The sequence below is a fragment of the Salmo salar genome, chromosome 03 (assembly GCF_965601325.2).
Source record: "Salmo salar chromosome 03, fSalSal1, whole genome shotgun sequence".
Classification (NCBI taxonomy): Eukaryota; Metazoa; Chordata; class Actinopteri; order Salmoniformes; family Salmonidae; genus Salmo; species Salmo salar.
Genome location: NC_138293.1, coordinates 38123974 through 38140759, shown reverse-complemented (window position 1 = coordinate 38140759; position 16786 = coordinate 38123974). Strand labels below are relative to the sequence as shown.

Genomic DNA, 16786 nt, shown 5'->3' with positions numbered 1-16786 from the left:
TGCTGTCAGACAGAAGGAAATAAAAAATGCTAATCATCATCGCAACAAATAACACAGCACAAACACCAATATAGGGGACCAGCCACCATATCTGTTTACTCAAACATCACATTACTCAGTCTTGCCTAGATGTTACTTCCTAGCATTTTTGAGACATTGTGATGCTGACATTTCATTACTTAAGGTAGTTATTTTCAATCGATTCTAGTGTCAATGTGTCATAGCTTGAATTGATTTAGGAGTAAGGAGTTGAGGAAACACAGGGGGAAACAGGAGAAAAAAGCAACAAAAAAATCCAGTTTTATCCAGACCAGGGGATTAACATTAAGTGGTTGGCAGGAGGGAAAGTGGGCATATATTCAAAGTCGAGTCTGCAGAAGTAATTAATCTCATTCATAATTCAAATGTCCTAATTAGCATACTCCGTCCACGCCTTTATTACACACACCCTGCATCCCTCCATCCCTAAGTCTATTATTTGCCCTCTCCTTCCCAAATCTTAACCAAATTCCAGTTGGTTCTCCTTTTCTTTAACACCTCTCTTCTCTCACCCCCTGCCATCCTTCCATTTCTTTCTCTATGGAAATCTGTTCTTTATTCCAACAAACTATCTTCTTAAGCCTCCCATCTCACCATCCACCTCTCTGTGCATTGTGTACCCTCCCTCCATCCCTACCCCCGCCGCTCCCGCCCCCCTCTTCTCTCTCTCCTCCCCGTCACTCTTGCCTTTCTTATTCGCTTGGAGGTTTCTTTTCTGTTTCTGCTCTGTCACTTTCAATCCCTCAAGGCCTCTCTGTGCTGAATCGTTAATGGCAACCCACCGTGCGGCAGAGAGAGAGAGAGAGAGAGACAGCGAGAAAGAAACAGAGAGGCTAAGGAGAAAGACAGCGAGAGAGGGAGAGATGGAGACAACAGATTTCCCATGAATAAAGTCCTCATATTGGACATCTCTCCACGCTATTCTTAGCTAAGTTAGCACATCGACGGTGGATCAAGCTGTATCAGATGAGACTGCCAGGAAAGCCAGGCAGCCAGGGAGTTGACCCTGCGGTATGACAGAGGAAAGACAGGCAGCCTCAAGAAACCCCCTTTGAAACAAGGCCTTTTGAGAGCCCCTATTACAGAGATTGTTATTCACATCAGAATGCCCTGACATGTTGTTAAACTCAGTTATATAAACCTGATCAGAGAACAGCAGTGGAGAGAACACTTTTTATGATAGCTGAGAGGCTTGGAGCGAGAAAGAGAGAGAGAGTGAGAGAGCGAGAAAAAGAGAGAGAGAGAAGAGAGAGAGAGAAGAGAGAAGAGAGAGAGAGAAGAGAGAGAGAGAAAGAGAGAAGAGAGAAGAGAGAGAGAGAGAGAGAGAGAGAGAGAGAGAGAAAGGAGACAGAGATGCAAAGCGTTTGTCATCAGACACAAGAGATATGCGCGTAAACACGGGCATCAATAATGTAGGTCTTATGGTGGGCTTTGATTTGATTGAGCGAGAGGTTGAACACAACCTGACATGGGTTTCGCATCTTCAAATATAATTCATCATCTGTTCAGATATCATTATTAATACCAATCAATGGATTTCTTATTTTGGTTAAGAGTTTGTTCGAAAATAAGTGCCAATCAAAATTAAGGTTAACATGTTGGATATTAGAATTGAATACGAACACTGGAGAAAGCAATAGATCTAGATTTTTTTTATTTTTATATATACACTTTTTTTTAAATACACTTTTGTATTTTTGACTGGTGGCTGGTACTGTAATACTCCCACTTGTTTGGTACATTCAAGGTACTGTGTGCCGAACGGAAAACGTAGTTTGGCGGACCTAATCAGAGACAGGTGTCTGAGCCTGCGGCTATGGAACCATGAACAGTTCACCAGACATGCTACCTTGTCCCGAAACTGCTGTTTATGACCCTCTCTCTCCCACTCCTTCTCCCTCCCTCTCTCTCTCCCTCTCTACCTCACCTGCTGTCTCGACCTCTGAATGCTCGGCTATGAAAAGCCAACTGACTTTGAAAAGCCAATCCAACTTTACTCCTGAGGTGCTGACCTGTTACACCCTCTATAACCCCTGTCGTTATTATTTAACCCTGCAGGTCATCCACCAACGTTTGAACATCTTGAAGAACAATCTGGCCTTAATGGCCATGTAATCTTATAATCTCCACCCGGCACAGCCAGAAGAGGACTGGCCACCCCTTAGAGCCTGGATCTTTCCTAGGTTTCTTCCTAGGTTCCTTCCTTTCTTGGGAGTTTTTCCTAGCCACTGTGCTTCTACATCTGCGTTGCTTGCTGTTTGGGGTTTTAGGCTGGGTTTCTGTATAAACACTTTGTGACATCTGCTAATGTAAAAATACACTTGACTGATTTGAACTATCCAATCACAACCTTGAAGAGAGAAAACATAGAACTTTGCCCGTCTGTGAAATCTCATCAGACTCCTCCTACATATACAGTAGACCGTTCTCCAAGCTGCTCTGAGATGACCAATCAGAATCCTAATATCTGAGGGGAGATGACTTTGGCCGAGCCGGATCAGACAGTCAATGTGATACCTGGGTGATGAGATAGGGGGACTTTAACCTGGCCGTCTGAGACATACAGGGAGAATCTTAAAGAGGCAGAGGAGTCGAGTCTTAAAGAGAATCTTTAGAGACGGGAGTGTCTGTGATGGGGGGCTGCAGAGGTGCCCTTCCAGCCATGATGGCACAGAGTGAAACACTCACAGTTCAAAGAGCCAGGCAGAGTCAGAGTGGGTCTGTGTGGAGGGAGTGTGGGTAGGCAGGCTGGGAGGGAGGGATGGTTTGGCTTATATTAATCATAAGCTATCAAGCTCTGGGTCAGCACTTCAAACGAGACCTGCAACGCGTCACATCGCTGCCTCTGGGAGACGAAGCCACAGAGTTTGCCAGACTTGGCCCCGGTTTCCCGATAGCGATGGAACTTTGGCTTACAGGCGCTTTTACGAAAAGAACTAGCAAAATAGAGCTCAATTAAATGAACATGAAATTGATTTCAATATGATTGAAATATAATAGTATTTATCTTTTAATACTGTATTTATCTTTTAATGCATTCATCTCGTTTTTTCATTTGAAGCATCTTTTATCCTCCAATTGCAAAGACATTGGCAACTTTGTATTTGTGGTCAACTTCATTCTGAAGTTATCGGAGGCCACAGAGATTGTGTGTTTAGCGGGGATCTTCTGCGTATAAAGAGACGCGAAAGGGCAAAAAACGTAGCAATTTCAAGTGCGACTTTATTACGAATCAGCAGTTTCTCACCCAGAAGCAGTCTTTATTGTCGCCGGTGATTTTAACCAAGCACCTTTAAAACACATCTTGGTAACCATTCATTTGAAAGGGTCCTCATTACAGTGTAGTTACATATGTAATTACTGTACTAATAACATGCAACTGGTGATCATTTCAGTCCGTAATTATAGAGGTGTAACCACGAATGCTTGTTACCATGCTTGTTACAAATGCTCAAGTTTCCAAACAAACTATTTGTCAGCCTTTCACAAACCACCTTATAAGTGTTAGCCAATTAAAAACCAAGCACCTCATTGAGAGAACTCTGCTATAAAGGGATCTGGAGTCTGATGCCCAGGCCCAGGTCTAGCTTTTGTGACATGGTGAGGTAGGACCCAGGAGCAGAGAGAACCAGATGAGGAACCAGTTGTTAGGATACACGTAAACACTTTACTGGGAAAAAGTCAAACCAGTAGATACAAGTAAAACATGGGAAAACAACAAACATTAGGATTCGATAACTCACTCAGGAGACAAACACACATGGCAATGAAATCGAGTTTCTACAAAGGCTGACAGAAAACACACCTCTCTATAAAGAAATCATAATTAGTAACAGAAAGCACCAGTGACATCACAGTCTCTGGGACGGTCTTTGCCGCCCTCGGGTGACAGGTGGAGCCATGACAGCTTTCGTTTAAAATGCATGAAAGCTGATGAGCGCTATGGCAAAAAACGGAGGGTTTAAATCATTTGTATTTATTTATTGTTAAATCATTGAATGGTGCATTTGACTTGGGAAACAACAGTATCTCAGGAAGGCAGGGCTGAGACGAGATAGAATAATTAGATCACTTGTTTTACTACTGCCCAAACAGTGCATTCAGAAAGTATTCAGACCCCTTGAATTTTTCACATTTTGTCACCTTACAGCCTTATTCTAAAATGGATAAAATATTTTTTTTCTCATCAATTTACACACAATACCCCATAATGACAAAACAAAAACTGTTTTTTAGACATAGACAAATGGAAATATTACATTTACATAAGTATTCAGACCCTTTACTCAGTACTTTGTTGAAGCACCTTTGGTAGCGATTACAGCCTAGAGTCTTGGGTATGACGCTACAAGCTTGGCACACCTGTATTTTGGGAGTTTCTCCCATTCTTCTCTGCAGATCCTCTCAAGCTCTGTCAGGTTAGATGGGGAGTGTCGCTGCACAGCTATTTTCCCATCTCTCCAGAGATGTTTAATCGGGTTCAAGTCCGCGCTCTGGCTGGGCCCCTCAAGGACATTCAGAGACTTGTCCCGAAGTCACTCCTGCGTTGTCATGGCTGTATGCTTAGGGTCATTGTCCTATTGGAAGGTTAAACCTTCACCCCAGTCTGAGGTCCTGAGCGCTCTGGAGCAGGTTTTCATCTCGATCTCTCTGTGGGGCCTCCCGAGTGACACAGCAGTCAGGCGCCACTGCAGATCCGGTTTCAATTCCGGCTGTGTCGAAGCCGGCCGTGACCAAGAAACCCATGAGACGGCGCAAAATTGGCCCAGCGTCGTCCGGGTTAGGGGGGTGGGTTTGGCTGGCTGGGATGTCCTTGTCCCATCACACTCTAGCGACTCCTTGTGGAAGTCGGGCGCATGCACGCTGACTTCGGTTGCCAGCTGTACGGTGTTTCCTCCGACACATTGGTGCAGCTGGCTTCCGGGTTAAGTGGGCAGTGTGTCAAGAAGCTGTGTGGATTGGCAGGATTGCGTTTCAGAGGACGCATGGCACCCGACCTTTGCGTCTTCCGAGTCCGTACGGGAGATGCAGCGATGGAACAAGGATGTAACTACCAATTGGATATCACGAAATTGGGGAGAAAAAAAGTGTTAAAAAGTTAAATAAATAAAAAATTAGGATCTCTGTACTTTACTCCGTTAATCTTTTCCTCGATCCTAACTTGTCTCCCAGTCCCTGCCGATGAAAGACATCCCCACAGCATGATGCTCCCACTACCATGCTTCACCGTAGGGATGGCACTGATTTCCTCCAGACGTGACGCTTGGCATTCAGGCCAAATAGCTGAATCTTGGTTTCATCAGACCTGAGAATCTTGTTTCTCATGGTCTGAGAGTCCTTTAGGTGCACTTAAGGAAACTCCAAGTGGGCTGTCATGTGTATTTTACTGAGGAGGGGTTTTCCATCTGGCCACTCTACCATAAAGGCCAGATTGGTGGAGTGCTGCAGAGACGGTTGTCCTTCTGGGGGAACTCTGGAGCTCTGTCAGAGTGACCATCGGGTTCTTGGTCACTTCCCTGACCAAGGCCCTTCTCCCCCGATTGCTCAGTTTGGCCGGGCAACCAGCTCTAGGAAGAGTCTTGGTGGTTCTAAACTTCTTCCATTTAAGAATGGTCACTGTGTTCTTGGGGACCTTCAATGCTGCAGACATTTTTTGGTACCCTTCCCCAGATCTGTGCCACGATACAATCCAGTCTCGGAGCTTTACGGATAATTCCTTCGACCTCATGGCTTGGTTTTTGCTCTGACATGCACTGTCAACTGTGGGACCTTATATAGACAGGTGTGTGCCTTTCCAAATGTTTTTTAATTAAAAAAAATATATATATTTCACCTTTATTTAACCAGGTAGGCCAGTTGAGAACAAGTTCTCATTTAGAACTGCGACCTGGCCAAGATAAAGCAAAGCAGTGTAACAAAAACAAACGTACAGTCAATAACACGATAGAAAGATCTATGTACAGTGTGTGCAAATGTAGAAGAGTAGGGAGGTAAGGCAATAAATAGGCCATAGAGGAGAAATAATAGTTTAGCAGTTTAGCATTAACACTGGAGTGATAGATGTGCAGATGATGAAGTGCAAGTAGAGATACTGGGGTGCAAAATAGCAAGAAGATAGCAAGAAGATAAGTAACAATATGGGGATGATGTAGTTGGGTGTGCTATTTACAGATTGACTGTGTACAGGTTCAGTGATCGGTAAGCTGCTCTGACATCTGATGCTTAAAGTTAGAGAGGGAGATATAAGACTCCAACTTCAGTGATTTTTGCCCATTATGACAAGCTCTACCTCCTTGCCATCCATGTGGGAGGATAAACCCACTAGTACACCACTAGTACACCAACAGAGCCTGTTGAAACCACCTCGTACGGTTACGTCGGCAGACCAGTCTGATGGATCGGCAGGGCTCCATGTCGGCAGTAACGGCTCCAGGCCAATTGGCAAAAGAGGTATTGTAGCCCCGCCGATCCATCCATGATGGACCTCTGCAGCTAGCCGGGAGATGAGCCTAGCTCGAGGCTAGCTCCAGGCTAACTGGTGCCTGCTTCGGGACAGAGACGTTAGCCAGCAGTAGCCACTCGGATAGCAGCTAGCAAGCTGCGATGATCCGGTGTAAAGGTTCAGAGCTTGCGGTAGGAATCCGGAGTTGTGGTAGAGAAAAAGCAGTCCGATATGCTCTGGGTTGATATAGCTCTGTGCAGACTGGCAGGAATTGACCGGGCTCAGGCTGGCTCATGTCCGAGTTAACGGTGATGACTGCTAGCAGTGGCTAACTGACGACTAGCTAGTAACTAGTTAACTGGCTAGCTTCTGAGGGGGGTTCCGGTTCTAAAGTATAAAAAATAGCGGATCCTTACCACATTGGGAGAGGCGGGTTGCAGGAGATGGAAATTGAGATTAAAAATATCAAAAATATCAATGAAATATATACGAAGAAAACGATATATACACGAGACGGGACAGGACAAGACAAAACAGACGTCCGACTGCTACCCAATCTTGGCTACGCCATTTCCAATCAATTGAATTTACCACAGGTGGACTCCAATCAAGTTGTAGAAACATCTCAAGGATGATCAATGGAAATAGGATGCACCTGAGCTCAATTTAGAGTATCAAAGCAAAGGGTCTGAATACTTATGTAAATAAGGTCTTTCTCTTTTTTATTTTTAATACATATGAAAAAATAAACTGTTATTATAAAAAAAATAAAAAATACATTTGGAAAAAGTCAAGGGGTCTGAATACTTTCCAAATGCACTGTATGTAGCTGGTTTTTGGTCTCAGGTTCAAGAATGGCTGAAGAATTACACCATTTACCTGGAGATAACTCTGCAAATAGCACTGCTGGGTTATTTGAAAAGTCATAGTCAATTGATCAATAATATAATGAATACTGTTAGCAAAACAAAAGAGTGTGCAAAGCTGTCATCAAGGCAAAGGCTGGCTATTTTAAAGAATCTCAGATATAACATATCATTTGATTTGTTTAACACTTTTTTGGTTACTACATGATTCAATATGTGTTATTTCATAGTTTTGATGTCTTCACTATTATTCTACAATGTAGAAAATAGTAAAAATAAGAAAAACCCTGGAATGAGTAGGTGTCCAAACTTTTGACTGGTACAGTATATTTACCAAAAGATATGGGGAATTGGAAATGATGCAGCCAATTACATTGACAGAAGCCACAATCTATCTTCAATATTAAAGTTGATCTAACCCATAAAAAAATAAAAGCAGGGCAGGGCTTGACAATGGGGGAATTACTTTACTAACCATCAATCAACATTTTTTACACATTCATAAATAGTTAGCCTATGGCATAATTGTGAGATATTAATTCAGTGTTTACCAAATTGTGAGCCTATTAAGCTTGGTTGAATAATGGTTTATAAATTAACTTAAAATTGTCATAAGATAACTTCTTATTTCACCTTGTAACTTTGCAAGGGTTTCACCGTTGAAGAACATTCTCACTTTTGGATGGGATGCATTGGTGCTCTTATTTATTTATCCCAGGAATTTTGGCATCACGTCAAGATCTACGCAATGCACTCAAAATAACGACGACCTCGAATGTGCCAACAATTTGTGCTGAGACTGCAGTAAAATGTTGATTATGCTACACTAAAGCTACCCCTTCAAAAAACATAGTTGACTTAAATAAAGTTACTTCAAAAAAATGTGTTCACTACAAACAAACTACTTTGTGAAAAATTATCATATGTAAATCTGAAATGTCATAGCCTATACATTGCAAGAATCGATCACTTTGGGGTCATATGTTAACAGAATGTGTAATTTAAACACAAAAACTGTTTCAAGTGAGAATTAGGCAGGTCTGACAACACTACATGGCAAAACAATTAATTAAGTACTGAAAACACTACCTAGATTTGAATTTAGTTCAACCAAGCTATTGCAAAATTTTGTTAAATTACAAGTTGAACTATATGTAGTTCACTACTCCAACACTGCAACTGTGTTAGCTAGCTAGTTAACTTAGTTCATATCTACAGAATAGACTTTCCATGCCTTGACAGCTAACATTACCTAGCTAGCTACCTAAAGCTGGCAAATAGCTAGCTAGCTGGGCTTGATGGTCTTAACTTCCCTGAACCTTGTTCTCAGGGTATCTGTACGGTATGCAATGGTATTACGCGAGACACACCCAACATGTTAACGTTAGCTAGCTAGCTACTTGTGTCAACACACAAGTATGCGTAGTTATTTTTCAATGTCAACACTAGCTAGCTTATAAGTTATAGCAAGCACTATTATTAGTATGATGTTAGCTGGATAGCCATCTAGCTAGGTAGCTAGGCTAAGCCTAAATCCTAAATTATAGAAATCATGATAATGATGATAGCATAGATATTGGAAGAAGGTTTCTATACTGTCTCTGATGATAGCTAGCCAGCGCTAGTAGGCTAATTGTAGAGTGTCTTTGCTAAATTGTCATACATTCTTCTTCTCTACCATAGATTCACACAAGGTATCAGACTCCTGGATGGGGAAATGCTTACAAAAAACAAAAAACAGATGAAGACACAGACATTGTCGATTTCCATTGTTTCTTGTAATGTTAAAAAGGCTACTCAACGTACTATAGGCTTCTGATTTGATTTGAGTCACCACTATTCAAATATTTATTTTATGTTACTGCATTGGCCTATATCTTTCTTTATTCTAATTAATCCCATTATGAATCCAACAATAAAAATACTTATTATTTTGCAAGAAATGTAAGGTATTTTTACTTTGCAATAAAGTTGACTAAAGTAGAAGCTCATATTTTGTTTTCACTTGCTAATGAGTATTAAGTCATTATATGGTAATTGCTCATAGGTAACTATATATATCTAGGTAACGTACTATGTAGGTACACAATAATTACAAGTAAGAACCCCTCAAGACACACTTCATTTGAACTAGCTAAATCCTGTGTAACACCTAGTAATTACATTGTACATACGCAGATATTACATGTACTCTGTGGTGTACTAGTGTATTTATCCTCCCACTTGGATGTCACTTCCAGAAGCCTTAAAACGAGGGCCAAGTTGTCAGGATGGATAATGTACTATATAAGTACACATTAATTACAAGTAAGTACCCCTCAAGACACAGGAATTTCTCCATACACAACCACAAGACCCTCCAGCGGGTGGTGAAGGAAGGCCCTCCGCATCATCAAGGACCCCACACACCCCAGCCACGAGCTGTTCACTTACTTACCGTCAGACTCAGAGACAGTTTCTATCTACAAGCCATCAGACTACTGAACACTTGAAATAAACTGACCACCTGCACTGACTCTCCGCACCTTGGCACTCATCCCACACACACACACACACACACACACACACACACACACACACACACACACACACACACACACACACACACACACACTCATCTACACACACAGACACAGACACACATATATACATTCATGCTACACACACATCACAACTGCTGCTACCATATGCTTATTATGACTGAAAAAAATACTTCAGAATTTAAACACTTGCCCCCAAACCACCCCTTTCCTAAAACACGTGTAAATATTGGACTATAAAATGTGCCTTCCTGTATTATACTTATGCAAAAATGTTTATTTTATTCTACTGAACCATTTACTTTATGTTCATATTCTATTCTTTTATTCTTTCTTATTGTTGTTGCATTGTCGAGCAGGAACCTGCAATTAAGTATTTTGTTGGACAGTGTATACCATGTGTGTCCCGTACATACTACTAATAAAACCTGAACTAGTAAAGATGGTTTTTGTGAACCAGCTCTGAGATTTAACTATGCTCCTATGAAGTCCTAACGATCAATTTAGACTTAAGATGCTTTTGAGAAACCGGGCCCTGGCCGCTCTAATCTAGGATCCCGTCTCTCTGGCTCTGCCTAAGACAGTTTTGAAGAACGGGTGTGTGTGCCTGCATTCACACAAAATCCCCAGTGTCTCTTGGGAATTTTGTGTGTATGCGCACCAGTGTGTGTGCGTGTGTATGTGCGTGCGCGCGCATGTGTGTGCATGTGTGTGCATGTCCCCTTGAGTATGTGTGTGCGCATACCGGCCACCCAAACACACGCACTTGTGCGCACACACATACTCACGGAGACGTGCACACACATACACACACACACACACACACACACACACACATGCGCACACACACACACACACATACACACACACACACGCACACACACTGGTGCGCAAACACACAAAATCCCCAAGAGACTCGGGACAGTCTGCTTTCACCCAGGTGAACCCAGCATCAAAAGGACACAACCTTTCCATCTTCCCTGGCAGACAGTCTGGCAGAGAGTAAGGTCGCGTTTGAAAGCACAGCTGCCCCAGGTCCTGCTCTATAAGCAGCCTTTAAAAAGAGACGGAGAGAAAGAGGGAGAGATGGATAGAGAGTGATAGATGGAGGGAGGAGGCAAATGAGGGAGAAAATGCTGGCTTAAAAACACATCTTGTTGCAGATTTTGCTCACATAAAAGTCTGCACAACCCTAACTCAAAGAGACTTACAACCGAGCCCTGTGGAACATTAAAGGGATCTGGGAGAGGGGAGGGAGAGAGTGGGGCGAGAGGGGGGGAGGGTACGGAGACTAACACATCCCTGTTTATAGACAGAGCAATATCCCTGTAGTAAGACATCTATCATCAGATCAACAGATCAATCAAACCACCATTAGAAGCTTGCCATCTACAGACATCCAACCATTACGGCATTCCCCAACAGGTACTCTGTTGTATCCAACGATGATGTGCATGTGTCAACCTCTTTAGTTGACTACCAGAACTCACATGACAAAAAAAGCAATCTTGATTCAATTCAAGTATTTTCAGTCTTCATTATGTGGCGCTAATACAAATCCGAGTGAGGTACTCTGTTGCGTTTAAGATAAACAGCTCTCCTTCTCTCCTGCCGTTGGACGTCTCTACAAGTAGCCTACCCTGTTGACAGATCCCTCCTTGTACCTTGTAGTTACAGGAGACTAACAGAGAATGTGGAGATCTAAGTGGAGAAAAGGTTTGAGACATCCGACTGTGTTTGGAGTGTCACACTGTAGCGATCCCATCCCAGTAATAGGGCCTTTATTAGCGAGGAGAAAGGGAGCTGGGAACCGATGACGGGCCAAATCGAGAAACGGATCGAGATAAATAATGGACGAGGGTAGAAAAGGCAGCAATTGGGTCATCAAAACACATCAGATTTCTTACTTCCTTTCCCCCTCTCCTCCGCTGCTCTGAGCTCCCATCACCCCTTTCCCTGATGCCCCCCTCGACTCGCACCACCCCTCCTTTTCCTCTGCCCCTCCCTCCTTCCCTCCTCGCTGTCTTTGAAGATGTTTTGTTTTGGAGTTGGCGCTAATCTTCAAATGAGTGCTCCGAAATGCATGCCCTCTGTGTGTGTTCCAGTTTGTGTGTGCATGACAGGGTGTGTTTATGTGGTTGTTTGTGTATCTGGGCGTATGTTGTTACTCTTCATAACGTTGCCCTCAGCACGGTGGTGGATGTCTTGCTGAGCATACTATGTGTCTGTCTGAATGAAAGGCACTAGGAGGGTGAGACTGTCTGTGTCTGTGTGTATGTGTGTGGCTATGTGTGTGTGCATGTGTCTGTGAGGCACAGCGTGACAGCTGGAACAGTAGACGCACATAGACAGCTGAATACCAGCACAACCCCAGAGGGAGAAAGGACATAGAGAGAGAGAGACAGGGAGAGAGGGACAAACAAAGAGTAGATGAAGTGTAGTAGGCTACGTATTCAACAGCGAGCTCACTGCATGCATGCCTGTGTGTGTTTTAGATACCCTACACTTTGTTCCAAAAGCTCTGTCCATTTACAAACATTTACATATGCACAATACACATGTAGGCCTCTATGCTATGTTTTACTTGTCATCATGCCATGTTACGCCATAAGTGTTTTGAGAAGTTGCATCAGCAAAACCCATTTAGACTAACATTCTCCTGAGGCCTAATTGAGTTCTGTCGGATAAAGGAGGGAGCAGAGTGGTTCAACACAGCTCTATGTGTTGAGATAAAGATGGAGGAAGGGAGGAGAGAAGGGCAAGATGAGAGATGATGAGCAGGGAGAAAAGCGAGAGAGCAGGGAGGGGGAAGGGAGATGGGAGAGTAATATAGATGGACAGATACAGAGGAGAAGAAAAGGAAACAAAGACTAGACAGGGGCAAAAATAGAGGGGGTGAGTGGTAATGACAGCTAGTCTTCTCTCTACCCAGCACCAGTTTACACTCAGCAGGAAGAGGAAATGAGCTTGTGCTCTTACTCCTCTACGACCTTTGTGTCATGTGTGTGTGTGTGTGTGTGTGTGTGTGTGTGTGTGTGTGTGTGTGTGTGTGTGTGTGTGTGTGTGTGTGTGTGTGTGTGTGTGTGTGTGTGTGTGTGTGTGTGTGTGTGTGTGTGTGTGTGTGTGTGTGTGTCATTAGTAACTGATACGGGTGACTAATTGAGGATGTCTCAAAAGCAGCAATGTCCGGAAGTGTGTGTGATGGCTGGCACAAGCTGCTAGGACACCTCTCAGTCCGCTTACACACCCTCAGGCACACACATACTGGCATGAGCACACGCGCACGCACGCACACACGCGCGCACACACATACACACCATCCCCACGCCTCTGGCATTAGAGGCACACTGCCACTTCTAATAAAGGTTGAAAGGATGGACTCAATGCCCCATGGTATCCCGTTTGCTCCTCGGGGAGTGTGTGGACCACCAAGCTTGAATGCCCGATTAAAATGGATTGTACTCTAATTTAAAGTTCAAAATACACTACATTGACTTGAGATATAGAATCCAGATTTCTGACAGTAGAGTGTATTGTGAAGGGGCCTCACCAGTATCCTGTCCTCTGATTTGCCGTGCTTGGTGTCCTGCTTTACAGCTCGCACAAACTTGATAGATTGTTTATCAATGAGCCTCCTGATGCTCTCTGTGGAAAGAAGGCATGAAACAAAAGTCAATACTGCAAGTAAATTCCTCTCTCACAAAAACGCTCTCTTACATGCAACATTACAAACACCACGGCACAGACACATATACACGAGAAAACAAGAGGAAATGAAACTGTTTTTATATTTAGCCCCAGAGGTGGAACTGATATGGAGGTACAGTCACACTATGAGACAAAAGAGACAGAGGGGCATGGCAAACAGCTTTAGTAAAATGTTATGTTAAAGGAAGTTTTATCAAAGTTTTACCAAATAGTTGATACACATCACACTATTTCTTAAGCTTCCATATCCAAAAGACACCATAAGCTTTCAAATACTAAGGCTGCGTTTACACAGGCAGCCCAATTCTGATCTTTTTTTCACTAATTGGTCTCTTGACTAATCTGATCATCTCTGAAAAAGATCTGATGTGAAAAGAGCTGATGTGATTGGTCAAAAGACGGAAGAGGGGGATGGGGACAGAGGAGGGAAGGATCAGAGAAAGACAGAGAGTTAATGCAGCTGTAATCAACTTTAATCTCTGTAAAAGCTCAGACACAGCGATAGGATTGTCAAACATTTGCCTGCCGACAGTATTTAGCACCCGTGAACAGTCAATCTTTTTTGTGTTCAAATAGCAAAGACCTTGGAACTCGTCAGCCACTACGTCTTGTTAAAATTCTCCAAAACAGAAGGTGGCAGTAGCGTTATTTGGCAATGCATATCCGAGCATATTGCTTATGGTCTAGATTCAAAGCTATCTGCGCTAATGTTGCTATTTTGTAGAAAGCCCTTGTTGATACTATGGCCACAACTACATTAACTGCCTAGCAAGAATTCACTCTCCATAATCGGAGGGCCTGTTGTCCGGACCTCTGGCAGTCTCTATGGGGCTGCCACAGGGTTCAATTCTTGGGCCGACTCTTTTCTCTGTATATATCAATGATGTCGCTCTTGCTGCGGGTGATTCTTTGATCCACGTCTAAACAGATGGCACCTATATATCTGGCCCTTCTTTGGACACTGTGTTAACAAACCTCCAAACAAGCTTCAACGTCATACAACTCTCCTTCCATGGCCTCCAACTACTCTTAAATTCTAGTAAAACGAAATGCATGCTCTTCAACCGATCGCTGCCTGCACCTGCCCGCTCGACTAGCATCACTACTCTGGACGGTTCTGACTTAGAATATGTGGACAACTATAAATACCTAGGTGTCTGGCTAGACTGTAAACTCTCCTTCCAGACTCACATTAAGCATCTCCAATCCAATGTTAAATCTAGAATCAGCTTCCTATTTCGCAACAAAGCCTCCTTCACTCAAAATAGCCTCCAACACTCTACACAGCAAATTGGATGCAGTCTATCACAGTGCCATCCGTTTTGTCACCCAAGCCCCATATACTACCCACCACTGCGACCTGTATGCTCTCATTGGCTGGTACTCGCTACATATTCATCGCCAAACCCACTGGCCAACCCAGGGCATCTATAAGTCTTTGCTGGGTAAAGCTCCGCCTTATCTAAGCTCACTGGTCACCATAGCAACACCCACCCGTAGCACACGGTCCAGCAGGTATATTTTACTGGTCATCCCCAAAGCCACCACCTCCTCTGGACGCCTTTCCTTCCAGTTCTCTGCTGCCAATGACTGGAACGAATTGCAAAAATCACTGAAGTTGGAGACTTATATCTCCCTCACTAACTTTAAGCATCAGATGTCAGAGCAGCTTACCAATCACTGCAGCTGTACACAGCCCATCTGTAAATAGCCCATCCAACCAACTACCTACCTCATCCCCATATTTGTTTTGGTTTTTCTGCTCTTTTGCACACCAGTATTTCTACTTGCACATCCTCATCTGCACATATATCACTCCAGTGTAAATTGCTAAATTGTAATTACTTCACCACTATTGGCCTATTCATTGCCTTACCTCCTTACTTCATTTGCACACACTGTATACAGATTTTTCTATTGTGTTATTGACTGTACATTTCTTTATCCCATGTGTAACTCTATGTTGTTTTCGTCGCATTGCTTTGCTTTATCTTGGCCAGGTCTCAGTTGTAAATGAGAACTTATTCTCAACTGGCCTACCTGGTTAAATAAAGGTGAAATAAAAAATAAAAAATAACATTTAAAATTCCCATTATGCCAGTGCCAGCCCATAGCCAAATGTTTAGCTAGCTAGCTAACATTAGCGCATTTGCTAACTAGCAAAACATAGCTAGCTTGCTATGGACACTGCACTAATTCAGCAGCTAACACAGGCAGCTGATTCATGGAAACTAGCTAATCCATTGCAATTGTATTATAATATCAATACTAGCTATAGTGGTTAGCTAGTTGGAAGTATTTAGTGTTGTGTGCATCGTGCCTGTGCACTTGGCTAGCTACACTACATGACCAAAGTATGTGGACACCTGCTCCTTGAACATCTCATTCCAAAATCATGGGCATTAATATGGAGTTGGTCCCCCCTTTGCTGCTATGACAGACTCCACTCTTCTGGGAAGGCTTTCCACTAGATGTTGGAACATTGCTGCGGGGACTTAGCATTAGTGAGGTCGGCCACTGATATTTGGCGATTAGGCCTGGCTCGCAGTCGGTGTTCTAATTCAGCCCAAATATGTTTGTGGGGTTGAGGTCAGGGCTCTGTGCAGGCCAGTCAAGTTCTTCCACACCGATCTCGACAAACCATTTCTGTATGGACCTCGCTTTGTGCATGCGGGCATTGTCATGCTGAAACAGGAAAGGGCCTTCCCCAAACTGTTGCCACAAAATTGGAAGCACAGAATCGTCTAGAATGTTATTGTATGCTGTAGCGTTAAGATTTCCCTTCACTGAAACTAAGGAGCGCGAACCATGAAAAACAGCCCCAGACCATTATTCCTCCTCCCCCAAACTTTACAGTTAGCACTATGCATTGGGGCAGGTAGCGTTCTCCTAGCATCCGTCAAACCCAGATTAGTCCGTCGGACTGCCAGAGGGTGAAGCGGGATTCATCACTCCAGAGAAGGCGTTTCCACTGCTCCAGAGTCCAGTGGCAAGCAAGCTTTACACCACTCCAGCCGACTCTTGGCATTGCGCATTGAGATCTTAGGCTTGTGTGCAGCTGCTCGGCCATGGAAACCCATTTCATGAAGCTACCAACAAATAGTTATTGTTCTGGCGTAGCTTCCAGAGGCAATTTGGAACCTATGATGGTGCCACGTTGAAAGTCACTGAGCTCTTCAGTAAGGCCATTC

General features: G+C 43.4%; 1 protein-coding gene across 2 annotated transcripts in view; it reads right to left on the bottom strand.

Moving 5' to 3' along the window:
* Positions 1–16786, bottom strand: part of LOC106600234 (capping protein, Arp2/3 and myosin-I linker protein 3) — a 50211-nt gene that overhangs the window by 30397 nt on the left and 3028 nt on the right. For both annotated transcript variants that reach the window (XM_045714798.2, XM_045714799.2), the window contains exon 2: positions 13438–13532. In XM_045714798.2, coding sequence (XP_045570754.2) covers positions 13438–13532 — 95 coding nt within the window. The remainder of the gene's footprint in view (positions 1–13437; positions 13533–16786) is intronic.